Source organism: Arvicola amphibius, chromosome 6 (assembly GCF_903992535.2).
Source record: "Arvicola amphibius chromosome 6, mArvAmp1.2, whole genome shotgun sequence".
Classification (NCBI taxonomy): domain Eukaryota; kingdom Metazoa; phylum Chordata; class Mammalia; order Rodentia; family Cricetidae; genus Arvicola; species Arvicola amphibius.
In genome coordinates, this window is record NC_052052.2 from 59,171,923 (window position 1) to 59,194,197 (window position 22,275).

The following is a 22,275-nucleotide window of genomic DNA, read 5'->3' on the forward strand; positions in this document are numbered from 1 at the left end:
AAAGCTGACAACTCATCAACCTGACCTCAGTGACCTCTCGCTTGGGGCCAAGCCTAATGCAAGCACTGTGTCTCCTGCTCAGGCACAGACAAAAGGGGCCCTAAACTTGGCACAGTGTGTTCTTCCTCAGTCTCTAACCAGCTTGCAAGCTGTTGCCCATTGAGCCACAGTGAGATTTCCTTGGCAAGAAGACAAAAGGAATTTCTTTTGCGGTATTCAGCTTGCTCCTGAGGCCCCTCTCACATCCATCCCAGGGTTCCGGACCCTGTCACTTTCCTGCAACAGGAATTGGTCTCATGAAGAGTGAAGTTTTCTGTTGGCCCAGCTTAAAGCACAACCTGGTCCACTCCAGCCCTAGCAACAGCCTCCTTAAACGCCATCCTTAGACCCTAGACAGCACAGCTAATTGTTTGCACTGGACACTAGTGTGTTTAGAGCTTGGGCGTCCAAACGGACAATTATTTTCTGCTCTTTGCTGGCGGCACTGCCTGCCTAGTGACTTTGGCAGATGGAGAAAAAAAAAGCTAATCCGTAGGTTACAAGCAGAAGGGTTATTGATGAAATGTCACCATCTGTCGGTGTCATTAAAATGATATGAGTCATAAAGACTTGCTTTTGTCTTTTCTCAAAAAAAAAAGGTAGCTTGGAGCTTAGAGAGAGGTTGCTAAGTTGTGGAAGGCAGCAGAAAGAGGAGTGTGGTGAATTCATCGGATAGGCTGATTGGTCTTCAAGGAAGCCAGTCCTCAGCTGGATTAAACCCCCGACTTGGTATGAAATGCCATGCTCATGAAGACTGGCATAGTATGTCAACTCTCAATGCCTAGTTCTTGAATATCGACCAAGTGTGGAAAGGAAAATCACCCATTAGGTTACATGAGGAAGACGTCGTCGGATGAAAACGTAATATACTCCAGCCTTCTTAGTCTTCGCTGCCCCGTGGCACAAATTATCACTCTTGTATCCAGATGGCACCCAGGTATGTGAGCCCATAGGGGATAGTTGTCTCTGCGGGTCACCTCTCCTCCGAGGATGGCATGATGAGGATCAGGAAGGGAGTCCCCGTGAAAGGATAAAGACAATGGTGGGTAGGATGGCTTCCGTGTCACATTAGCAAAGGGGTTGGAGGGGCAAGGTGTGTGCTTGGGTAACCAAACTGTGCCAGCTTCTTTACCTAATCCCCCCAGTTCTCTCACATTTGTGCTTGAGGATTCTTTGTTTCTTTTCTTTTCTTTTCTCTTTTGGCTTTTCTAGACAGGGTTTCTCTGAGTAGCTTTGGAGCCTCTCCCTGAACTCTGTCTGTAGACCAGGTTGGCCTCCAATTCACAGAGATCCGCCTGCCTCTGCCTCCCAAGTGCTAGGATAAAAGGTATGTGCCACCATGACCCGCCTGGCACTTTGAGGATTCTTATCCACTGCCACAAACCTGTTATTTCCCGTCCTTTTCAATATGGCTTTTTTTGTTTGGTTTTGTTGTTGTTTTGTTTTGTTTTGTTTTAAACCCCAGAGAAGGTTGAAGGGTGTGTGATTTCATAAACCATGACAGGTCTTTTGTCCATCCCTAATGAGTGCCAGTAAAGAAACTAACAGTACAGTAATATTACTGTGAGAATCTGTACAAACCCATCCGTGACCTCTAGTTCAGTATTTTATCCCTTAAACATCTGGCCCAAACCTTTCCCACCTGCCACTCCTTAGGGACACAGACATTGAAGGAGCCGCAGCCCCTACCGCCGCCGCCACTGCCGGGTGCTGCTGCGTGTGCCAGCAGTCCCGGAAGCCTGCAGGAAGCTCTCTGTGCTTTCTAAAGGAAGCATCCCTGAAGAGACACCTATTGATTTGTTTAGATTTGGTGCTCTGTCCTGTGGCTGCTGCTTCGTTTCTGAACAAGAATGGGCAGTGATGGGTGGTGTCACAGTGCCGTGCTAGTGACTCTGTGCCCCAGTCGTGGACTAATGGTCATCCTGCTGGGCAGACTCACCTTTTGTCTGTCTGCCTCTGGGGCTGGAGAGCTGCTGACTACAGCAGAGGCCACTAAAGCGCAGGCAGCCGCTGCCAGATCAGAGACTGGGAGCTTGTACCCTGCCTCTGAGATGCCAGCCAGGGCAGATGTTATACTAGCCTTTGGCCCCGTTTCTCTGAGTCCTGAGGCGTGTGTTTGTGTAACGTGTCTTTAATGATGAGTTAGGAATAGCCACGCAAAAGCTGCTGAGTTTATTCTTGGGTGACTAGAGCTAGGACATCCTAGAATTAACACTGGACTGTTTCTGTGAGCCTTGTGTGCCTGGTGAATAGCAGTTGCAGGGAAGGACAGGGGAGAGGGCGAGGTCAGGGGAAGAGAGGGATTTTAATTTTTTACCTGTCTTCTTCCTCCCAAGGAGTCCTAACCTCATAACATGGTCCCAGGGAAAAGGAGATGTGGTCATAGGTCAATATATCAGCAGATATTATTAATCATAAAATCATGAAGGGAGTTTTTTTTGAAAGGATAAGGTGGATTATATCAAAGTGCACTATGTGCGTGTATGGAAATGTCATAATAAAACCCGTTACTTCGTACAGTTGAATAGGAACCACAGTTGGATCAAAAAAAAAAAAAAGAAAGAAAAATGTCATGAGTAGTAACTATGGTCAATGTTGAGTAATCAGTTGATAAATACAGGAAACCTTAAGATACCCAAAGAATGAAAAGGAAGTTCTACAGTGCTCTGGTGAACTGTTTGCTCCTGGGCCTCAGGCTGTGAAATACGGGGCGCTTCTAGAAAAAGAATGCTTGTGAAAGCAGCTGGGGTGGCTTGGGACGACCCTCTCTTGCTCTGCAGTCTTGACCCCCATCACTCCAAACTTCTGCTTGTTAAAGCTGCCCTCTTGTTCTACAGCAGGCCGCAGAGACCACGGAGGAAGAGGATGACCAGCCCCTCAGCCTGTCCTGGCCATCCAACGCCCGCAAACAGGTCACGTTCCTCATCGTTCTTCCCATCGTGTTCCCTCTCTGGATCACCTTACCTGATGTCCGCAAACCTGTGAGTGAAACTCTGTCGAAACCCTTGTTTAAAAAAGTATGGTGGCCACCGTAGTCCATTTCCAGTTGTGTGCATGTCTCTTCTCATACATGCCTGGAACTTCAGTCACAGTGATTGTGTAGTGACTAGCAAACCTGAAGCACCCCAGAACTTAGGCGTGTAAAACACCCACCATTTTATTCCACTCACAGATCCTTCAGGAGGGAAATCGAAGTGGGGTGCTCTGGGGATGATTTACCCCTACCCCACCAAACCTGGGACTCCAGCTGGAAAGACTTGCATGGTTAGGGGGGTAACTCACAGCTGAGACCTGCAGTCACCTTCTTTGCTAAGGTTTTTGGCACCTGGGCAGAGAAGGGTTGAAGGCTGGTTGTCTATCAGAGTACCCAAACATGGCCTGTCTCTGTCCTTTGGTTCCTCACAGCATGGTGGCCCCAGGTTAGCCCAATGTCCTACATAAGAGGTTAGGCCTCCCAGAGTGAGCATTCTAACAGTAGATGGCAGAAGTTAGGTGGTCTTCGGTTCCCTTGTCTCTGAAGCTATGTAGTGACAATTCTACTGGCCAAAACACCCATGAACCTGCTGTAATTAAAAACATAGCAGTAGCTGGGTGGTGGCGGCACACGCCTTTAATCCCAGCACTCTGAGTGTGAGGCCAGCCTGGTCTACAGAGTAAGTTCCAGGACAGATATAAAGAGACACTGTAATTTAAATAGGGAGGGGGCAGTTCACCTAGAGGCAAGAAAGGTAATTCAGGGGTTAAGAGCACACGCTGCTCCTGAAGAAGATCTGAGTTCAGTTCTTAGCAACCACACTAAGTGGCTCACAGCCACTTGTAACTCCGGCTCTGGGGATGCCTTCTTCTGGATGTAGAGGGCAACTGCATTCAGGCGTGTACAAACCCAAGTGTAGACACACCCATATACCACAATCTTTAAAACATGAAATCTTAAAAAGAATTAACCTAAAATATACCAGTGCCATGTGCCATATGAATCGCTTAATGAAAAAAAAAAATGGCCAAAAGCTTGAAACCACCATAGCAATTTTCTCTTAGGGGGCATAAGGTTTCAGCTGGTGCACACCTTTAGTCCCAGCACTCAGGAGGTAGAGGCAGGCATATCTTTGTGAGTTTGAGACCAACCTGGCGTACACAGTGAGTTCCAGGACAGCCAGAGCTGTTATATAGACAAACCCTGTCTCTCAAAAAGCCAAACAAAAAACCCTGGTCTCTCAAGGTCCAAACAGGGAAGTGGCTCTGTATTTTCTTGAGTTTCCTTTTGGAGATATTATAAAGATAATTTAAAGAAATGCAAATGCCAACCTATCTGATATTCCCTCCCTAATTTTACTGTCATCACTATAACCCATATTATTATTGAATGTTGTCAGATGTCAAGGGCTGAGAATGCAATACTATCCTGCAGCCAGCAAAAGGTAATCTAAGTGTGGACTAATCACAGGAGGGTCCCCTTCCAGGGTTGGTGACATCCAAAGTCAGGCGCAGGCGCAGAGGGAGGTGAATATGAATGCCCTACTCACTTCCTCCTGTTGATCCAGTTTGGGGGCGCAGCCCATGGTATCCTGTCACCCCCATTCAGGATGAGTGTCCCCTCCTCAGTTACACCACTTTGAAAGTGCCCTCAAAATCAAACCCAGAGGTATTTCTCCTGTGTGATTCCAAATCCAGTCACGACAATGAAGACTAGCCGTCGCTTTCCTTGCTTCCGCAAGCACCAGCCATAATATGAAATGGATTCTTTTCTATCTTTTCCCGGGTTTTCTGTATGCCCTTCCAAGCAATGAGATGACCGAGGGAACGTCTGGTTGTTTAGATTCCTTCAGCAAATATTCAGCACTAACGACCACGCAGGCCCTTAGAGGGTAAAATAACACAAAATTCATAGGCTATATCTTTAACAATTAAACCAAGGCATGCTTGCTGTGCTTCATGGTTTTACATCAACCTAAACAAGCTAAAGTTGTCTGAGAGGAGGGAAGCTCAGTTAAGAAAACGCTTCTATAAGATAGGGCAGTAGGCAAACCTGAAGGACATTTTCTTAATTGATTGATAGGGGAAGGTCCAGCCCACGGTGGGTGGTTCCATCCCTGGGCTGGTGGTCCTGGGTTCTATAAGAAAGCAGGCTGAGCAAGCCCCTGAGGAATAGCACCACCGCCTCTGCATCAGCTCCTGCCTCCAGGTTCCTGCCCTGGTGGAGTTCCTGTCCTGACTTCCTCCAACATGAACAGTGATGGAAGTGTAAACCAAATGAACCCTTTCCTCCCCAAGTTGCTGCCGGTCATGGCGTTTCATCACAGCAACAGAAACCCTGACTAAGACTCTTACATGTAACTCGAAGCAAGACTTCACAGAAACAGTTAAAGGAGACTTGAGCCTGAGGCTCCCAGTTCCAGATCATTTTCACTCCACTACCTCGACTGGTAGTTCGCGTCCCATGTCCTGCGTAGTAAGCTGAGGAATCTTGGGAAATACACTTCTCGGAACTCAATTCTTGTCCTCTGTTGATAGAGATTTCTAAGATCTCTAGATTCCTTACCAGCCACGGCATTCTGTGATTGAGAAAAAGCACGAATAGAGACCCGCCTCAGTACGACGCTGCAAACTGAAGGTGACTGACTGTATCACTTGCTGTGATAGTCCCAGCTTGCTCTGACAGCATACTGATTGGAAGATAAGGTATGTGGTCCTCCCTGCACATACAAGAGGCCGAATGAAATAAACCACGCCAGTAGATACAGGAGTCGGTAAGGTGTTTCCTGGTCATATTTATTACAGGAGAGTTTTATTCGATCGCTTCTTATGTCAGTTTTCCATTTTGCTCTGTAACATACCGTTTCAAACTCAGCTTAAGACAAGCTTATTTTGGCCCATGATTCTAAGGATCAGAAGTCTGTGCTAGGCTCAGCCATACAGTTCTCCTGGGAGCAGCTTGCCATAGGAGCATCTCAGCTGAAACAGCCTGTCTGCGTTCTATATGGTCTCTAATCTTTAAGCAGTGTGCTCTGAACTTAGTCATGGGATAGCAAAAGACCAAGAGCTACAAGAATGAAGACTACAGAACCCTCTTGAGGTCTAGTTCAGAACCTGTACTCCTTCACGACCTTATCACGACTCCATCACGACCAACACATTGTATTGACTGAAGCCAGTCCTAAAGCCAGCCGACATCTACGGGGGAGAAATAGAGCTCACCTACCGATGGGAGAGGCAGAGTGATGTACTGTTTTGTTTTGTTGTTTCAGTCCTACTCCAGGCCTTATTTATGTCCACAAAGGCCACTGGAGGTGATATCAAGGAGAGGGGGAAAAAATAGGGAAATTAAGGAACAGACATTTGCTCCTCCTTAGGGCCCACCAGCTCTGTATTTTCTGCAGTTTTTTTTTTTTTTAAATTCTTCCTAGGGATGAAAATCCCAAACCTTACCAGTAATTATAGGGAACGCATGATTGTATAGCTCTAATTTCAAAATAAATATCACTCCCACTTGTGTTCATTACCACATCATTCCTATGCAAATTTGATGGCGATGTTTATTGACTCGCGCATACTTTCAGCTCAGATATTAAATAGGAGCTTCACACTTATAGTTTTCTTAAATGAACAACTTTGTGTGAAAACAGAAAGGGCTGCAGTGTAAACCTGAGCACAAAACATACCTTGATAAAAACTGAAAATTAAGAATAATACGAGAGTAATGTGACTTTCTCTCGTGGCCTGAGATGGGCGTTCACACAAAGGAGGGGTGTGTCTCTTGAGACAGGAAAACATGATCCGTTAATACCAGGAAGGAACCTGGGCACCCAGAGAGGGGTTTGCAGTTTGGATCATTTATTCATTCACCGAGTTTTTATTGATTATCTAGCAGGAGCCAAATGCGATGTAGCAAGAATGAGGTGACTAAGACCCAAGGAGGCTTAGAGGTTTGTTCAGTCACAGCTGCTAAGAGGAAAGCCAAGCCTCCTCCATACCAGGCCTCCACAGTGGCTTTGCCTCCCCAGGTCTCAGCCTCTCCATCGCTTAAAACCTGCGATGAAGACAATGACGGACAGTAACAACCGTGATTGCTACCGGGGCACTTCTCATGTCTGGCTTGGCTTTCTGTGTACATGACTCTTCAGGTGGTTTAGATTTGTGTTACCCCTCCCCTCCGTGTTACAGATGAAGAAACCAAAACTTAAAGAAGTGAAATAGTTTTCCTAAGTAAAAAAATCACTGCTCAGTTGAGAGCCACTATCATGCCCCAGTAGCCATAGTTTGAATCTTAGTAAGATTGTTGTGGAAAACTTCTTAAAGTGTGTTTACTTCAGGGGACGGCAAGATGGCTGAGCAGGTAAAGGCAATTACTGACAAGACTTACGGCCTAAATTTGATTCCCAGGACCCACATGGGGGAAGAAGATAACAGACTCCCAGAGGTTGTTTTCAGACCTTCGTACATATATGTATAAACATGCACCTCTCCATGTGTGTGTAAGCGTGCACAAACTCACACACACACACACACACACACTAATGAATGAACAGATAGATAAATACATATGTGTAAAATATTTCAGATTTAATGGTAAGTTAAATGGTAAACATGGCTACTCAGAAAACGGAGGAAAGACAGCCATAAATTTGAAACCATCCTGGGCTCCATAGCAAGACTCCCATCCCTTCCACCCGAAGAATATTCTTCAGTCCATTGCGCAAAGTAGATGATCAGTGACTATCAAATTTAGAACAGCCAGGACATGGCCAGCTCGCTCAGCCAGCTGTTGTCCGGTGACTTTTTTCAAACCGGTATCACACTGCTCCACTAAAAGCTTCTAATGGGAACATTAGCTGTCAATTAGGAGCCCAGCCATTACACTGGAAGCAAAAATGGGCAGCACATGGTCACAATTTGCTCATTTACTAATTGGTGTGAGGCCCACCCTAACAGATGTCAGGACGAGCCACCGCTGCCGACTATAATCCAATGGGTTAGACCTTGGCTTCCAGGGCTGGTTTCTCTCTTCCATGAGACTCGTAACCTAATACCTGCTCCTGCGCAGTGGTGTCCAAAGCGAAAGCATGGAACCCACATGAGGAGCATGGTCGAGACTAAGATGAGTGGGGTGATTTCCTGGGTTGGGAGAGTGGGCATGGTAAGGCAGCTTGAGGGAGAAACGAATTAGCCAGACTGCTGGTGCATGAAGGGTTGCCGCTTCCGAGGCAAGAACAATTTGGGAGGCTGGAGAGGCAGGTGGCCTTACAGCTGGAGTGCTGACCTCTGTTTCCTGGACGTTTTTGTTTTATTTCCTGACATTGGGAAGAGAGCCCAGCATGATGATGACGGCGCTCACTCTGCCTGTGGTGGGGTGTCGTTTGACCAGTTTGGGCCCTGTTTTCTTCCAGGAAGTGGTGGTAAAACATACGTGTTAGGCATGTATTGCTGTGTAGTCAGCAGACCTGAACTTCATCTCTGGTTGAAGAGCTGGATACAGAGTAGGTACCCAGTCTTTACCTGCTCCTAGCTGATAGCGAAGAGCTTGAACTTCACTAAGAATATTTGGTTTTAGTGTTTTTGAATAAGCCACTAATTCAACATTTGATATTTTTGACGGGTGTTAATTATTAATTGATGTAGCTCAAATTCTAGTTGGTCTTAATAAAAACCCGGAGTCAGATATTAGGGAGTGAAAACTAAGAGATCAGGGAAGCAGAGTGGCCAGTAACCAGAGTTCTCACCTCTACTAATGCTCAGACTGAACGGGCCATCCTGTCCTCAGACTGCATGCTCAGACGGCAGCTGTCTCCACCAAACCTCAGGCTGCATTGAGCTCCTGTCTCCTCCCGTCTTATATTGGTCTCTCCTCCCAGCCATATCACTCCTTCTCCACCTCCCTAGCGCTGGGATTAAAAAGCACAGGATTCCAAGTGCTGGGATCACCTTTGTGTGAGCTGTTTCTGTTTTCGACAGATTCAATCTCATGTAGCCTAGAGTAGCCTTGAACTAACAGAGATTCCCTCTGCCTCTGCCACCTAAATCCTGGGATTAAAGGTGTGTACCACCACTCCCCGGCCTCTAGTGGCTTACCTCTGTACTCTGATCTTCAGGCAAACTTTATTTGCTAGACCACAAACAAAATATCACTACAAATTGGTATCTTAAGAATCATAAGTATCGAGTATTGAACTGGACAGGTTTTCACTAGTGGACTGATTTGCATTTGATTCTTTACGTCCTTTGCCTCATCCCTGGCTTTGTCCACTTGCCTGGGAATGTTCTAGAGTTCAGTGATATAAGGAAATCTTAGTACTTCAGTCTGACTGATGATGTCATCTCAATGAGCAAACATAGAGAGGGGAAATTTTTAAATATATTAAATAAAAACTAGACAGTAAGAATATATTCAGTGAGTAGATGGACCTGGAAGTGGACAGCCTGTGAAGACTGTGCTCTGGGCCTCTCATGCCACACTCAGAACCCTAATCTGGTTGGTGCTGGAGCCAGGGTGGCCTTGTGTGACAAGAGTTACCCTTCTCTTCCTGTGACTGAGCACAACCCTGGGAGACTGAAACCTGAGTCCCACTTGGAACCCTGAAACAGTGACTTAGAATCAGAAGGAAAAGCTGGGAAGTCCAATCAGCTCAGTGCCCTGCCTGGGCAAACCTGGGGTCTTCTCAACTCTAAAACCCAGTTCCCAGCCTTCGAGAAATCTGCTTTGAAAAGTGAAGGTGTAGACTCCACTTTGAAAAACAGTGTTTCCCCCGTCACCCACTGAAGTGCTCAGGTCTCCGGGATAGACCAGAGTCCTTACACAAAATACTTTTCTTCTAAGAAGGAGAAGGAGCATAGGGAAGCATTTAAGGGTGAGATTTGGTCTGCTCAGTGTGGCATGACACCCACTCCCAATTGAGCATGCCCCTTTGGTCATACAGTAACCCCAGAGAACACCCCGCCCCAGCAACATTCATTTCCAGAGAGAAGAGACTCCTGCAGAGTCTAAGGCCTATGTGAATGCAAGCCCGCTCTGGAACCCAAGAGCATGTCTATCACTGGGCTTCAGGTTTAAAAGATTGCCACACATGAATTTATCTTTTTTCTACCCGTGAGTCTTTAAATGCCATGGCAGAATGGACTCTGTGACTGCCCAGTCCAGCCCTTCAGACAACTCAGACAGCTGCTGTCCACATCAACTTTAGGAGCCATTGCCCTGAACGAAACTGGGTGACATTATCAGAGTGTGGTTTTCTCAGCTTATAAAAGCTTTGGAATTAACAGTGTTGGCAAGAATAGGTGGTGGACTCTCAAAGAGCATTCGGTTATCTATGTCCCATGTTTTCTGTCAAGGGAATCAGCAGAAACTAATTCAGTGCAAGCCACAATTTCCCTAGAATGGGACTGAGTAAGAAATACTGCATTTGTTATTGAATTTATTTATTTGGTCCTTGTGATCAGAGACAACTTGCAGGAGTTGGCTCTCTCCTTTCACTCCATGTGTTCTAGGGATGGGACATGGGTGTCTGGCTTGCCAGGCGGTGCCTTTACCCACTGGGCTATCTTATTGGCCCTGAAAAACTACATTTCTAAGTGTCTGATTTTTGATAGATGCTCTAAGGGAACTTTGAGTGTGTTCACACCATCCGAATCCAAGATGACAGGAAGTCCAGTGCTGGAAGCAGAATAGGACTTGTAATATAGGTCAGAGAGAAGTAATGCAGGTGTAATATAGATGTGACGAGAACACGGTCCCAAGAATGGTGTCTTTCCTGCCTCTCCCTGGCAGGGATCATTCTGATTGGGTGTCTCCATCTCTGTCAACTCCAGCTGATGGGTATTGTTAGTGTCATGGAGACGACCCATTCCACCCATGTCTGGTGGTGGCTTTCCTGATAATTCATGGGACTCTAAGATAAATATATCTATTTCCAACCTTCCTAAATCCTTCCCATCTTTTGTTTCATGGAATCAAACACATAAGAGGTTTAGCATAGAGATTATCATGGCACATGGTTTCCCTGCAGGAGATTCTGATGAACTGATTCTGATGAACTTGGAAGCAAACTAAATAAAAGGGAAAAGATAAAGGGAGGATGCAGGATATTTAACAGAAGGAATGACAGAGAATCCAGACCTTATAAAAGACAGGAGCAGAGGGCATTGATCTTCTAGCTACAGGTATGAACATTCTCTCAAGTGACTTCCAGAGCCCAATACGGTGGTCCATGTCACAACAGTTGGGAGGTTGAAACAGGAAGACAGGATTTGAGACCAACCTGGGCTGCATAATGAGTTCTGGGCCATCTAGGCTATCCTGGGCTATGAGACACTGTCTCAAAGAGAGAAGGGGAGGAAAAGGGGGCAGAGGAAGGGAGAAATGGAGATTTCTTTCCCAGTTCTACAACCATTCAGCTCCCATCAATTTAAATTTCCAAGCATTTTCCTCTCCCAGTTTGATTAGGGGCAAGTAGCATCTTTTGATTGCTAATGCAGCCAAGTATCAAATGGGAGAGAAATCACAGCGATGGCAAAGGCGGCTGTAGCTTTGGACTGTCTCTCCAGCAAAGAAGGAAACTCTGACATTTTTCCCTCCCTCTGGTTGTCTCGCAGGCTTCCAAGAAGTTCTTCCCCGTCACGTTCTTCGGCGCCATCACTTGGATCGCCGTTTTCTCTTACCTGATGGTGTGGTGGGCACACCAGGTAAGACTGCCGGTGGTACCCATCTGCCTGGCTTGTCTCTGGTCTTGATTGTCAAGTGGTCGGTCAATGTGTTTGCCCTTTGGAACTGTTGTGATACTGAGTGTGACATAAACAAGTTTCGTTTCAGGGCTGGATTTTCTTATTCCCCTAGCTTGGTGGTCAGAAATCAAATCAGCATAGCTGTTAAATAGCTATGTGAAGGAAAGCAAGCCTGGCTGATTCTTCTTGTCTGTCCCCTAAGGCCTGGCCAACCAGGACTTGGGCAGAAAGTCAAGATTCTGCCTACCTTTATTTTGTCTTTATTTTGTCTTGAACAAGCAACTCAGCATGACTGTCCCCAACTCTGTGTGTATGTGTATGTGTGTATGTGCATGTATGTGTGTGTGCATGTGCGTGTACGTGTGTGTGATGCATGTGTGCACATATGTATGAGTCCATATGATAGGCATAGGAAGTCTTCTCCTGAGAGAGACAGATGCGATGGAGCCAGCCACCAGGTCAGATGTGCTGAATCTTTCCCGGTAAGACACCATTCGTGGTGTTACACAGATTATTAGATATGGGTTAGTCAAGATGTGAGTAAGAGGCTGAAAATAATGGGCCAGGCAGTGTTTAAAAGAATACAGTTTCTATGTAATTATTTTGGGGCGTAAGCTAGTCAGGAGGCCGAAAGCAGGGCGGCAGGAATGCAGCCCACAGCTCCTCACTACAGTCTTCCATGTTCTCCCTACCTGATACAACCTTGACATAGGGTCCCTCACTAGACCTGTATCTTGCCACTTCTCAGCAAGGCTGGCAGGCAGAAAACCCCAATGTTCTTCCTGTCTCTACCCCAAAGCCCCATGCTGGGGTTACAGGCCTTTTCACGTGGATGCCTGGGCTCTGAACTCAGCTCCTCATGTTTCTGCAGGGATTTAAGTGGGCTCTTACCCACTGAGCCACCTCCCCAGCCCTCACCAAGCCTTTTAACAATAATTATTAAGAGAGGCCGTGAAGGGGGCTGGAGAGATGGCTCAGTGGTTAAGAGCATTGCCTGCTCTTCCAAAGGTCCTAAGTTCAGTTCCTTGCAACCACATGGCGGCTTACAACCATCTGTAATGACATCTGGTGCCCTCTTCTGGCCTGTAAACATACACACAAACAGAATATTGTATACATAATAAATAAATAAATAAATCTTTAAAAAAGAGAGGCCGTGAAGACAAAATAGTCATCCTTGGGCTTTAATTTATAAATATAATGATGCATGTCATTTTTGTCACTGTTAGCTCAGTACCAGTCATAATGCTGATCCCAAGATATGGTCTCAGTGATTGCTGCCTAACAACTTGAATGAGTGATATTCAAGGGCTTCCATTCTCAAAGACGAGAGTTGAAACCATTACTTGTTGAGTGTATACTCCATGCTGGACAGTTCACATCCCTTTGTCATTTTACTATTGTTTTTGATCCTGCACACAGATTCAGATGCTTTGAGGGGGAAATGATCATTATCTACAATATGAAGATAAAAAATTGAGTTAACAGCTAATAAGATAAATGCCCAAGCAGCCAGGCACAGTGTCACACGAGTGGAACCCTAGCACTTGGGAGGTAGAGGCAGGGAAATTCAGGAACTTGAAGCTAGCCTCACCAGAGACTTGGAAGGCATCCTGGGCTGTAGGAGGCTCAGCCATGTTCATAACCACACCGCCATGCTTCTTTTCAGTTTGGATTCTTCTGTCAGGACTGGCATTCAAACTCCAAATATCAATGGTGTATTTTTTTAAAATGATCACTGCGATAGTATGCCTTCTAAGAATTTAAATTATTAAGAACGTATTAAATTAGCCAGGCAGTGGTGGCACACCCCTTTAATCCCAGCACTTGGGAGGCAGAGGCAAGTGGATCTCTGTGAGTTCAAGGCCAGCCTGGTCTACAAGAGCTAGTTCCAGGACAAGCTCCAAAGCTACAGAGAAACCCTGTCTCAAAAAAAACAAAAAAGAAGAAAGAAAAAGAAGGAGGAGGAGGTATTCAATCAATTGTAACATACTTAGGGTGAAAATCACTTAGTCAGCACAAAGGAGACCCTTTTGCCTCCTTTTGCCCAGGGAAATCACCAGCGTGATTCATGCCGCAAGTAGGAGCTTAGAGCCTACAGCAGGTGCCTTCTTCACTGTAACTCTTTTTGCCCAAGTAATTTTATGCACAACCCCAGATGTATTGCCCTAGAAAACAAATACACAAATCAAACATTTGCTCGTGATAAGTCATAAATTTATTTTAAAACAATTCTTTGGTGTGTATATAATTTAACCATTTGTTAAAGGGGAAAGCTCTTTGCATACGACTCAGGGGGACTTGCTTGTTTGTTGCTCCATGAAGAATTAAACCACAGACTCATGCGTGATGCTGCAGGACAGAGCGCATACATGGTGCCTTTCCCTAGTTGATCACTATTTGATGTTTAGAATGACTGAGAACACTGCATCATGCAAACATACAGTCATATGTACATATGGTGCAGTTATGTCTAGGACTACTTCAGAAATGGTTAGAAACCCTGCCCTAGTCCCGAGAGAGAGAATTTATTTAATGGTTTTTCATTTATTTTATGTATTTGGGCAAAGAGGCGCCTACCCATGCCAGAGCACGCGTGTGGGCATCAGAGGACAACTTCCAGCGTCACTTCTCTCTTTCCAGTGTGCAGGCTCTGGGGACCAGGTCGTCAGGCTTGGTAGCAAGTGCCATTGCCCACCGAGCTATCCCAGGCTCTCATTTAACAACTTTCTAGGAAAGTCAAGTCAGCAACTCAAGCAGAAATTTTTATAATCTAATGTCCCAACATAATATAATTCACGGTGTGCATGTTGCTTGCATGTGGATTACTTCTTTTACATTTTTAAGTTTTTATTAAATTTATTAGTGTGTATAGAAGCAGGGAGAAGACAGTTTGATGGAGTTTCTCTCTTCTTCCACCATGTGAGTCCTGGAGCTCTAATTCAGGTGATAGGCTTGGTGGCAAGTGTCATTACCTGCCCTGGGACATACCTTCTAGTTGGTGGTGACAGTGAATCTATGTGCCTGGAGGACTGAGTCAGCTCAATGGACTTGGGAACAAACTGTCAAAATAAAAGCCTGCCTTTAAGTTACCAGGAACCAAGACATTATGTACTTATAAATCAAAAAAGAGATTTAAAAATAAGTATTGTATTCCCTAAAATTCTTTATTCTTGTATTTTATTTTACCAATTAAATTATTTTTTAAAACTACATTTAAAAAAAAAAAACCTCTGGATGTCATAACATTGGAAAACATTGTCTAAATTATTTTGAGAACAGCAATACACCAGTAATTCTGGAATAATGCTCCAGAAAACATACAAGGCTTATTAAAGTCCCCACAAAGTAAGGTGCTCAAGAAACAAAGGAAAATGTGTATGGTAGCTTGCAGTCACTATCCTAGAATCAGATGGCAGAAAAACAGAAACAAGAAGATCCCAAGTTGAAAGCTAGCCGAGGCTACATAATGTAGTGAGATGCTGTCTCAAAGAAACCATGGCTGGATGTGCGGCTTGATGGTAGAGTGCTCGCCTAGCATGTGCAATGCTCTGAGTTTGATCCCCAGTATAGATGGATGGATGATGGATGGATGGATAGATGGATGGATGGATGATGGATGGATGGATGATGGATGGATGGATGGATGGATGGATGATTGGATGATGGATGGGAAGATGGATGGATGGATGGATGGATGGATGGATGGACGGATGGATGATTGGATGATGGATGGATGGATGGATGGATGGATGATGGATGATGGATGGGAGGATGGATGGATGATGGATGGATGATTGGATGATGGATGGATGATTGGATGATGGATGGATGGATGGATGGATGGATGATGGATGGATGGAGGGATGGAGGGATGATGGATAGATGGATGGATGGTTGGATGATGGATGGATGGATGGATGGATGGATGGATGGGTGGGTGGATGGATGTATGGATGGATGGGTGGGTGGATGATGGATGGATGGATGATGGATTGATGATGGATAGATGGATGATGGATGGATGGATGATGGATAGATGGATGATGGATGGATGGATGGATGGATGGATGGATGGATGGAGGGATGGAGGGATGGATGGATGGATTTTCTATCTGAGGCTAGACCAACTGCCCAAACACAATTGTGCAGTCTTAAGCAAAGATGATAATACTGCACCCTCTCACTTTTCAATAATGATGTGCTATTCATAAGAGCTTTCCTGAAAACTATCATTTTAGCTCACAACTTTCTTGTAAGGTAAGTATTATTATCCCTACTTGATTGCTAAGAAAGTAAGAATCAAGACACTGTACAGGGAATGGTTATCAATTGGTCAAGTCCTTATGCAGCCCTGGGACCAAGGCCCTCTGATTCCTTGCAGTTGGTTCTGCATAGCTGTTTTGTTGATTTAGCTCCATATTTCTAAGCCTAAGTTCACCCAATGCCAAGTCCCCTGTGGAAATAGTAGAGGTTACATGTGTTTTAAAGTGATAGAAATAATTGAAGGTATTAAGAAAAAAAATGGGACATTGTCTTAACACCCAATAGTAGATTGTCAGGTGCTGGCCTTAGGCTCAAAGACCATTGGCTTTTCAAATGAATCTTGCAACTTCCCTGACAGTCTTAGAAGACAACAATGTGGTGGCTGCACTCAGGGTCTCTGCAGCCCTTTATTATTTAAAATAGTCTGTTTAGTCCTCATGTGCACATCTATGACTTCCTGGGTATAGATACTGAAGTGCATCAACTCCTTTATCAGTGACTGTGGCTTATTCTTTTATCTTATATCAGCACTTACCCTAAAACAGGGGAGGGAGTCATTCAAAAGAGGTCACATAATGGTGTTGGGTTCTGTGACTTTCAGCCCTCACATTTGTCCTTGCTCTGATATTCAGGTTGGAGAGACCATCGGCATTAGTGAAGAGATTATGGGTCTGACCATCTTGGCTGCTGGGACCTCTATCCCTGATCTTATCACCAGTGTCATAGTGGCCAGGAAGGGGCTGGGGGACATGGCGGTGTCCAGCTCTGTTGGAAGCAACATCTTTGACATCACTGTGGGGTGAGTATGGTGTTCTGTACGCATGCACACCAGCTCCATTCTGTCTTTTTCATCATAGATGCTACAGAAACATGAGCTGGCTCTCTGAACCCAAAACTTGTCCAAGCACCAACCAAAACATATGCCTGGGAGCACCATTCCATTTTACCAGCTGGCTTTTTGTTTTCAGGGAACTTAATAAAACTAAGTCATCCCTAAACCAGCAGAAGCACATACTTACATACAGAATGTTCTAGAAGGTAAGAATTTCACTTACATAGCTGTGCTCACCACGTATTATGGATGTGCACTGCCCAGGTAGGGCTGGGCTGCCCTGTCAGTTTCATGATGTTTTTTTTTTCTACCCTCTAATTACTGCCCTGACCAGGTGAGATTGGATTCAAAGGCAGCTTGGGACACACCCAGGCCCAGCATTGATATCCTGTCTTCTTGCTTGGAAAATGCTGGCAACCCAGGTTTTGTGAAAGGCAGATGAGATCTTTTTCCTGAGCTGGGGAAACTGGCGTTGTCACTGGGAATAATCTGAGTGAGTCAGATTGGCAGGGACTCTGTTATCGCTCCCATTTCATCTAACTTGTCAAAAGTAGTTGACCAATGACCCTGAATGTCAGCTCCTGAGAAACTCAAGTCACAGAGTCTCTATGCTGCGGGACAATAGGTTTCTTGGCCCTGGAATTGGAAAATTCACTGAGAGGTATCCACTTTCTCATTGAACATTTTGAATGCTGTTCTGTCTTTTTCCTTTTTGTTAAACCATCCAATGGTTTAATGAATATATTTGTCCTTGTTCACATGGTGCTTACAGTTAGCAATTTAAGACACTCATCAGTCATGTGCATTATGTGTTATCAACCTTAGTCCTTGTTCACATAGTGCTTACAGTTAGCAGCTAAAGACACACAACAATAGTGTGCTTTATGTGTTATCAGCCTTATCCCTGAGTGTGGGAGCTGGAGGTCACAGAGCTAAGGCATCAGGTAAAGATAGCTGGAACTAGAGCAGGGTCTCTGAGGACAAGTACTCTGCCTGAGAGTAAAACCCAACTGAGTTTTCACTGTCTGAATCTGCTGTCAATCACCAAGGTGCCCTCTCCTGGATCGTGTGCCTTTACTTGCCACCCACCAAAGAGCCTCTTCATCTGTCTACAGGAAACCCTGACTTCTTTTCCAGAGTCTATTCAAATCCAGGGGTTTCTACTCTGGTAGACTCAGCATATTGTATTCTCACAGTGATTATTTCCTCCTACCAGTCTGCAAGCCCTTCGGGCATTCCTCTACTGAACTCACATAGCCTAGCCCCTTGTCTAATCAGGATAGCATCTCACAAGGCTTCTAGAATGAACAGATATGTGGGTGTGTTTTCACAGAAATTGTTCTGGGATAAGCTATCAGTCCAATCCTTCCACTTACAAATTTACACTCCCCTTAGAGGATCCAGTGAGGGGGGAGGGAGGAGAATGTCCTGTTGTGTAAAAGGAAAAAGTCTGCTACAACTCTAAGTATTCAGATAGCCGTGTTTGCCATGTTTTCCAAAGGCACATGCTTTGACAATTACAACATGCTCCTTGTTCATTGTTACTAAATTAGGCATAAATAACAACAAGGGAAAGTCTCTCAGTCTTCACTAGACCTACTACCAAAAGCCCTTCATTTTTTATCTTCTGCAAAGATTCAATAATTTTTCCTAGAGAATCTTCAGTTTTGTTCTCTTGAAGGGCATTTATCTTTTCCAAAGCCATGTGGTCCTGGCATGACATGGCCTCTCCTTGTAAGCTGGCGGGTCCCATGCACTGCTCTGCTCAGTGTTTTTATAGCCCTTGACACTAATGCTGACTTCAGGCATTTCATTCTGTTGCACCCCAGGTTAACCAGTGTCTTTCAATGGAGCATTTCTCTCTTTTCTTTTGCTTTATGCTGTTATGGGAATTTTATGAATACCTGTATGTAGAAAATTCTCTTTTAATTAGTTCATTAGCATAAATCCCTTAAAGGAGCAATAACAAACTATGAATTTTGAATATTTTAATGGATATTGATATAGTTCCTTTTCCAAACAAAAAAACTTTTCCAAAATGTGTTCAGTTTTATATTTCTATTGTCGGGACACTGATTGCACTGTTAACAATACAGTAAGGGTAGTTCCTCTATAGTCAGTCTTGCCAGCATTTTCTATGTACATAAGGGTTTTAGAAGATACATATAGAAATGAATAATGATCTACCGCCCAATCAAATATGTATATTTTGCATGATTAAAATTTATATTGCTAGTTTTATTTTTGCCATTCATTTTTTAATTAAAATTATACACAAGGCCCTGCATTCAGTCCCAGCATGTCAACAAGTAGATATCATGTGAGCAGTGGAAGCAGAGGGATCAGAAAGTCAGTATTATCCTCAGTTGAATAGCAAGTTCACAGTCAGCCTGGGCTACCCATGAGACTGACTCAAAAAAAAGAAAAAAAAGAAAAGAAAGAGTAATTGAAAATTACATCATGAGTGTTTTCCTATTAGCACTATAAGGCCTGCAGAGTTTGTTGTTCAACAGTTTAGCTTGGTTGTGTCGTGGTCTCATGCAGCCCAGGCTGGCCTCAGGCTGCCTATGTAGCTGAGAACTCCTGATGCTCCTGCCTCCACATCCCAGGTGCTGGATTACAGGCACCACGTCTGTCTTAGGCAATGACGAACTTGAGGCATCTCGCATGCTAGGCAAGCCCTCTTCCAGCTGCTCCTAAGTCCCGATCTCTAAGCTCGCGATTTTAAATAGCCACATAACATTACACCAGCCTACGCACTCTCTAACTAGTTCCTTATTGCTAGAAATTATAAAAAAAAAAAAAAAGCCCCAACTTCCTCCTCCAATAACACTGAAATGATCATTTTTCTGATTGAAGTTGCATTTGCAGCTCATTCCCTCCTTATGCTTGGTCACTGACAACAGAGGTGACAGATCAAGAGGTGTGGGAAATGGCACTCCCTGAAAAGAGGTTTTACAAATTATCTGAAATGCCACCAGCCTCAACTTTATCAAAGTCAGTTGTGTGTGTGTGTGACTGTGGGTCGGTCAGCTCTCCGCCCCTGTGACAAATCTCTAAGCTCGGGGGCTGGAGAGATGGCTCAGTGGCTAAGAGCACTGGCAGTTCTTCCAGAGGACCTGGGTTCAATTCCCAGCACCCACATGGCAGTTCGCAACTGTCTGTAACTCCAGTTCCAGGGGATCTGATACCTTCAAACCAATGCACATAAGATAAAGTTAAATAAAAAAAAAAAAAAATCTAAGCTCTGTCGCCTTAAAGGAGAAATGGTTTATTTTGGCTTAGGGCTTCAGAAGTGTCAGCCTGTGGTCTCTTGTCCCTTTTGCTTCAGGCTTTGGGCAGCAAGTGTATCACAGTGGGACTTTGTGGCAGAGAAGGCCTGTTTACCTCATCGTGGCCAGGTAGCAAACGAAACAACAGAAAGGTCCCAAAATCCCATTCAAGATCATGACCCTGTGACCTGTCTTCCTTCCATCCACCTCCTACAGGTCACATCACCTCCCAAAAAGCCTCAGACCAGAGACCACACCTTTAACACACAGCCTTAAAGGGTTGTTCAAGACCCAACTATAGCATGGAGTTTAGTGGGAGTGAAGCGTTTGGCTCCCCCAGTCCAGAGAGATCCTCTGAAGTAAGCATCTCCCACCCAGGCTCTACCGAGCAAACACCTGTGCTGTCATCGCAGGCCATGATGTCAATCACTTGAGCTCAGCCCAAGTCAGCAAAGACCCCAGGGGGTCTGCGTGTGCTGGGCCTGGGAATTCGAAAACACATACACAATGTGGGCTCTAGTTTCACACACAGTTTCTTTCACTATTGGCTGTTTTTAACATAATGCTTATGTCTTATTTGCTTTCCCATTAGGAAATTTGGGGATTCGTAAAGTTACTTCCTCCCCTACATCCCATTCCTAGCCACGCTCCTGTAACTGGCTGCACACCACAGAGCTGCCTCCAGCTCTGCACACCACTAGACCCTGATATTTTCAGCCATGTTTCTAACGCCTGTGTGTTCCCAGCAATGGCTCTGCCTGGTAGATGTCAGAGTCATCACTCTGGTTAGGGAGCAATGGGTGTTGTCAGATTTCAAATGTCAGTTCAAAGCAAGAAAACTGGTAGGAAATTTTATAATAAAGTTTTTTTAATTCATTATAAGTAAACAACCCTCTTTTGTTTATTGTTTGAGACGGGGGGGGGGGGATGTCTCACTGTGTAGTGCCAGCTGTCCTGGAACTCACTCTGTAGATCAGACCAGACCTCAAAACTCACAAACATTGGCCTGCCAATCTCCGTCTCCTGTGTGCTGGGATTAAAGGCACACACCAAGACCCTTTTTAATAAATGATTATCACAATCCTTCCCAGCATAAACTTCAGACTGCCACGCAGTGCCTTGGTCCCCACCACCATCCTACAACCTCACTGCGTTTTAGGTTCTCCGAGGAGTCCTTGCTGCTCTGTCTCCATTCTGAAGGCGAGATGGCCTTTTCTCCATTTTCGCCACTCAATCCTCTACCATTTCCTGCTGCCCTCTCCTCCCTTCGCCTCATGCAAACCTTGGTCCACCTTTCCAGGGCTGGAAAGAGCACACTGTAATCTCCCCTAGGAAGAAGACAAAAGCAAATTTGGATCAAATTCCGAGGTCGCCCGTAGCATCACGCCTTTGATGTGGTCCACAGGAGAACGAATGAGTCAGGACACTGGTCAAGGTTCCAAAGGTTCCCCCTGACTCCCTTACATAGTCTCCTGGCCCAGCCGTTTGTCCTCGCGACCCTACAGGGTCAGCCTCCTCAGGCCATAGACAGTCATCTTCTAGGGCTTCCTCGCCACACCTGACTGCTCTCTCTCCTTCCTCTCCTGCCTGCTTCTCTTCCTCTCAGGCTCCCCCTGCCCTGGCTCCTCTACACCATCATCCACAGATTCACACCGGTGACTGTGAGCAGCAACGGCCTCTTCTGCGCCATCGTCCTCCTCTTCATCATGCTGCTCTTTGTCATCCTTTCCATTGCCCTCTGCAAGTGGCGGATGAACAAAATACTGGGCTTCATCATGTTTGGCCTCTACTTCGTGTTCCTGGTGGTCAGCGTCCTCCTGGAAAACAAAGTGCTCGAGTGCCCTGTCTCCATCTAGTGGAAAAGCCATATTTTCAACCAACAGCATGGATGGTCCCTCCTGGCTCTGGGCTCTGGGCTCCTTGCAGAAGCCTTGAGAAGAGGCAGCCTGTGCACAGCCCTGGGAGGCAGGCGTCCCTCCTTGGAGGGCGGGGGAAGGATGTATTCTCATGGGGCCATTCGCTCCACGGGCACCTCACCCTTGCCTGCGGGAACGACTCCATGGAAGAGACAGAGAACCGTCTCTCCATCACCACGGACAGGTACTCCTCGCTGGTCGGAGGTACATTCATTGTGATGACAGGAAAGAGGACAGA

The 22,275-nt window shown here is 45.3% G+C and overlaps 1 protein-coding gene across 3 annotated transcripts in view; it reads left to right on the forward strand.

Annotated features, from left to right (window-relative positions):
- The window catches only part of Slc24a2 (solute carrier family 24 member 2), a 232,960-nt gene extending 210,983 nt beyond the window's left edge, over positions 1-21,977 (forward strand). For 2 of the 3 annotated variants that reach the window (XM_038334720.1, XM_038334721.1), the window contains 4 exons: positions 2,889-3,020; positions 11,623-11,712; positions 16,650-16,816; positions 21,728-21,977. In XM_038334720.1, coding sequence (XP_038190648.1) covers positions 2,889-3,020; positions 11,623-11,712; positions 16,650-16,816; positions 21,728-21,977 — 639 coding nt within the window. Of the gene's footprint in view, positions 1-2,876; positions 3,021-11,622; positions 11,713-16,649; positions 16,817-21,727 lie in introns of all 3 variants that reach the window. The other variant, XM_038334719.1, reaches the window with a different exon arrangement.
- The last annotated feature ends 298 nt before the right edge of the window (positions 21,978-22,275 follow it).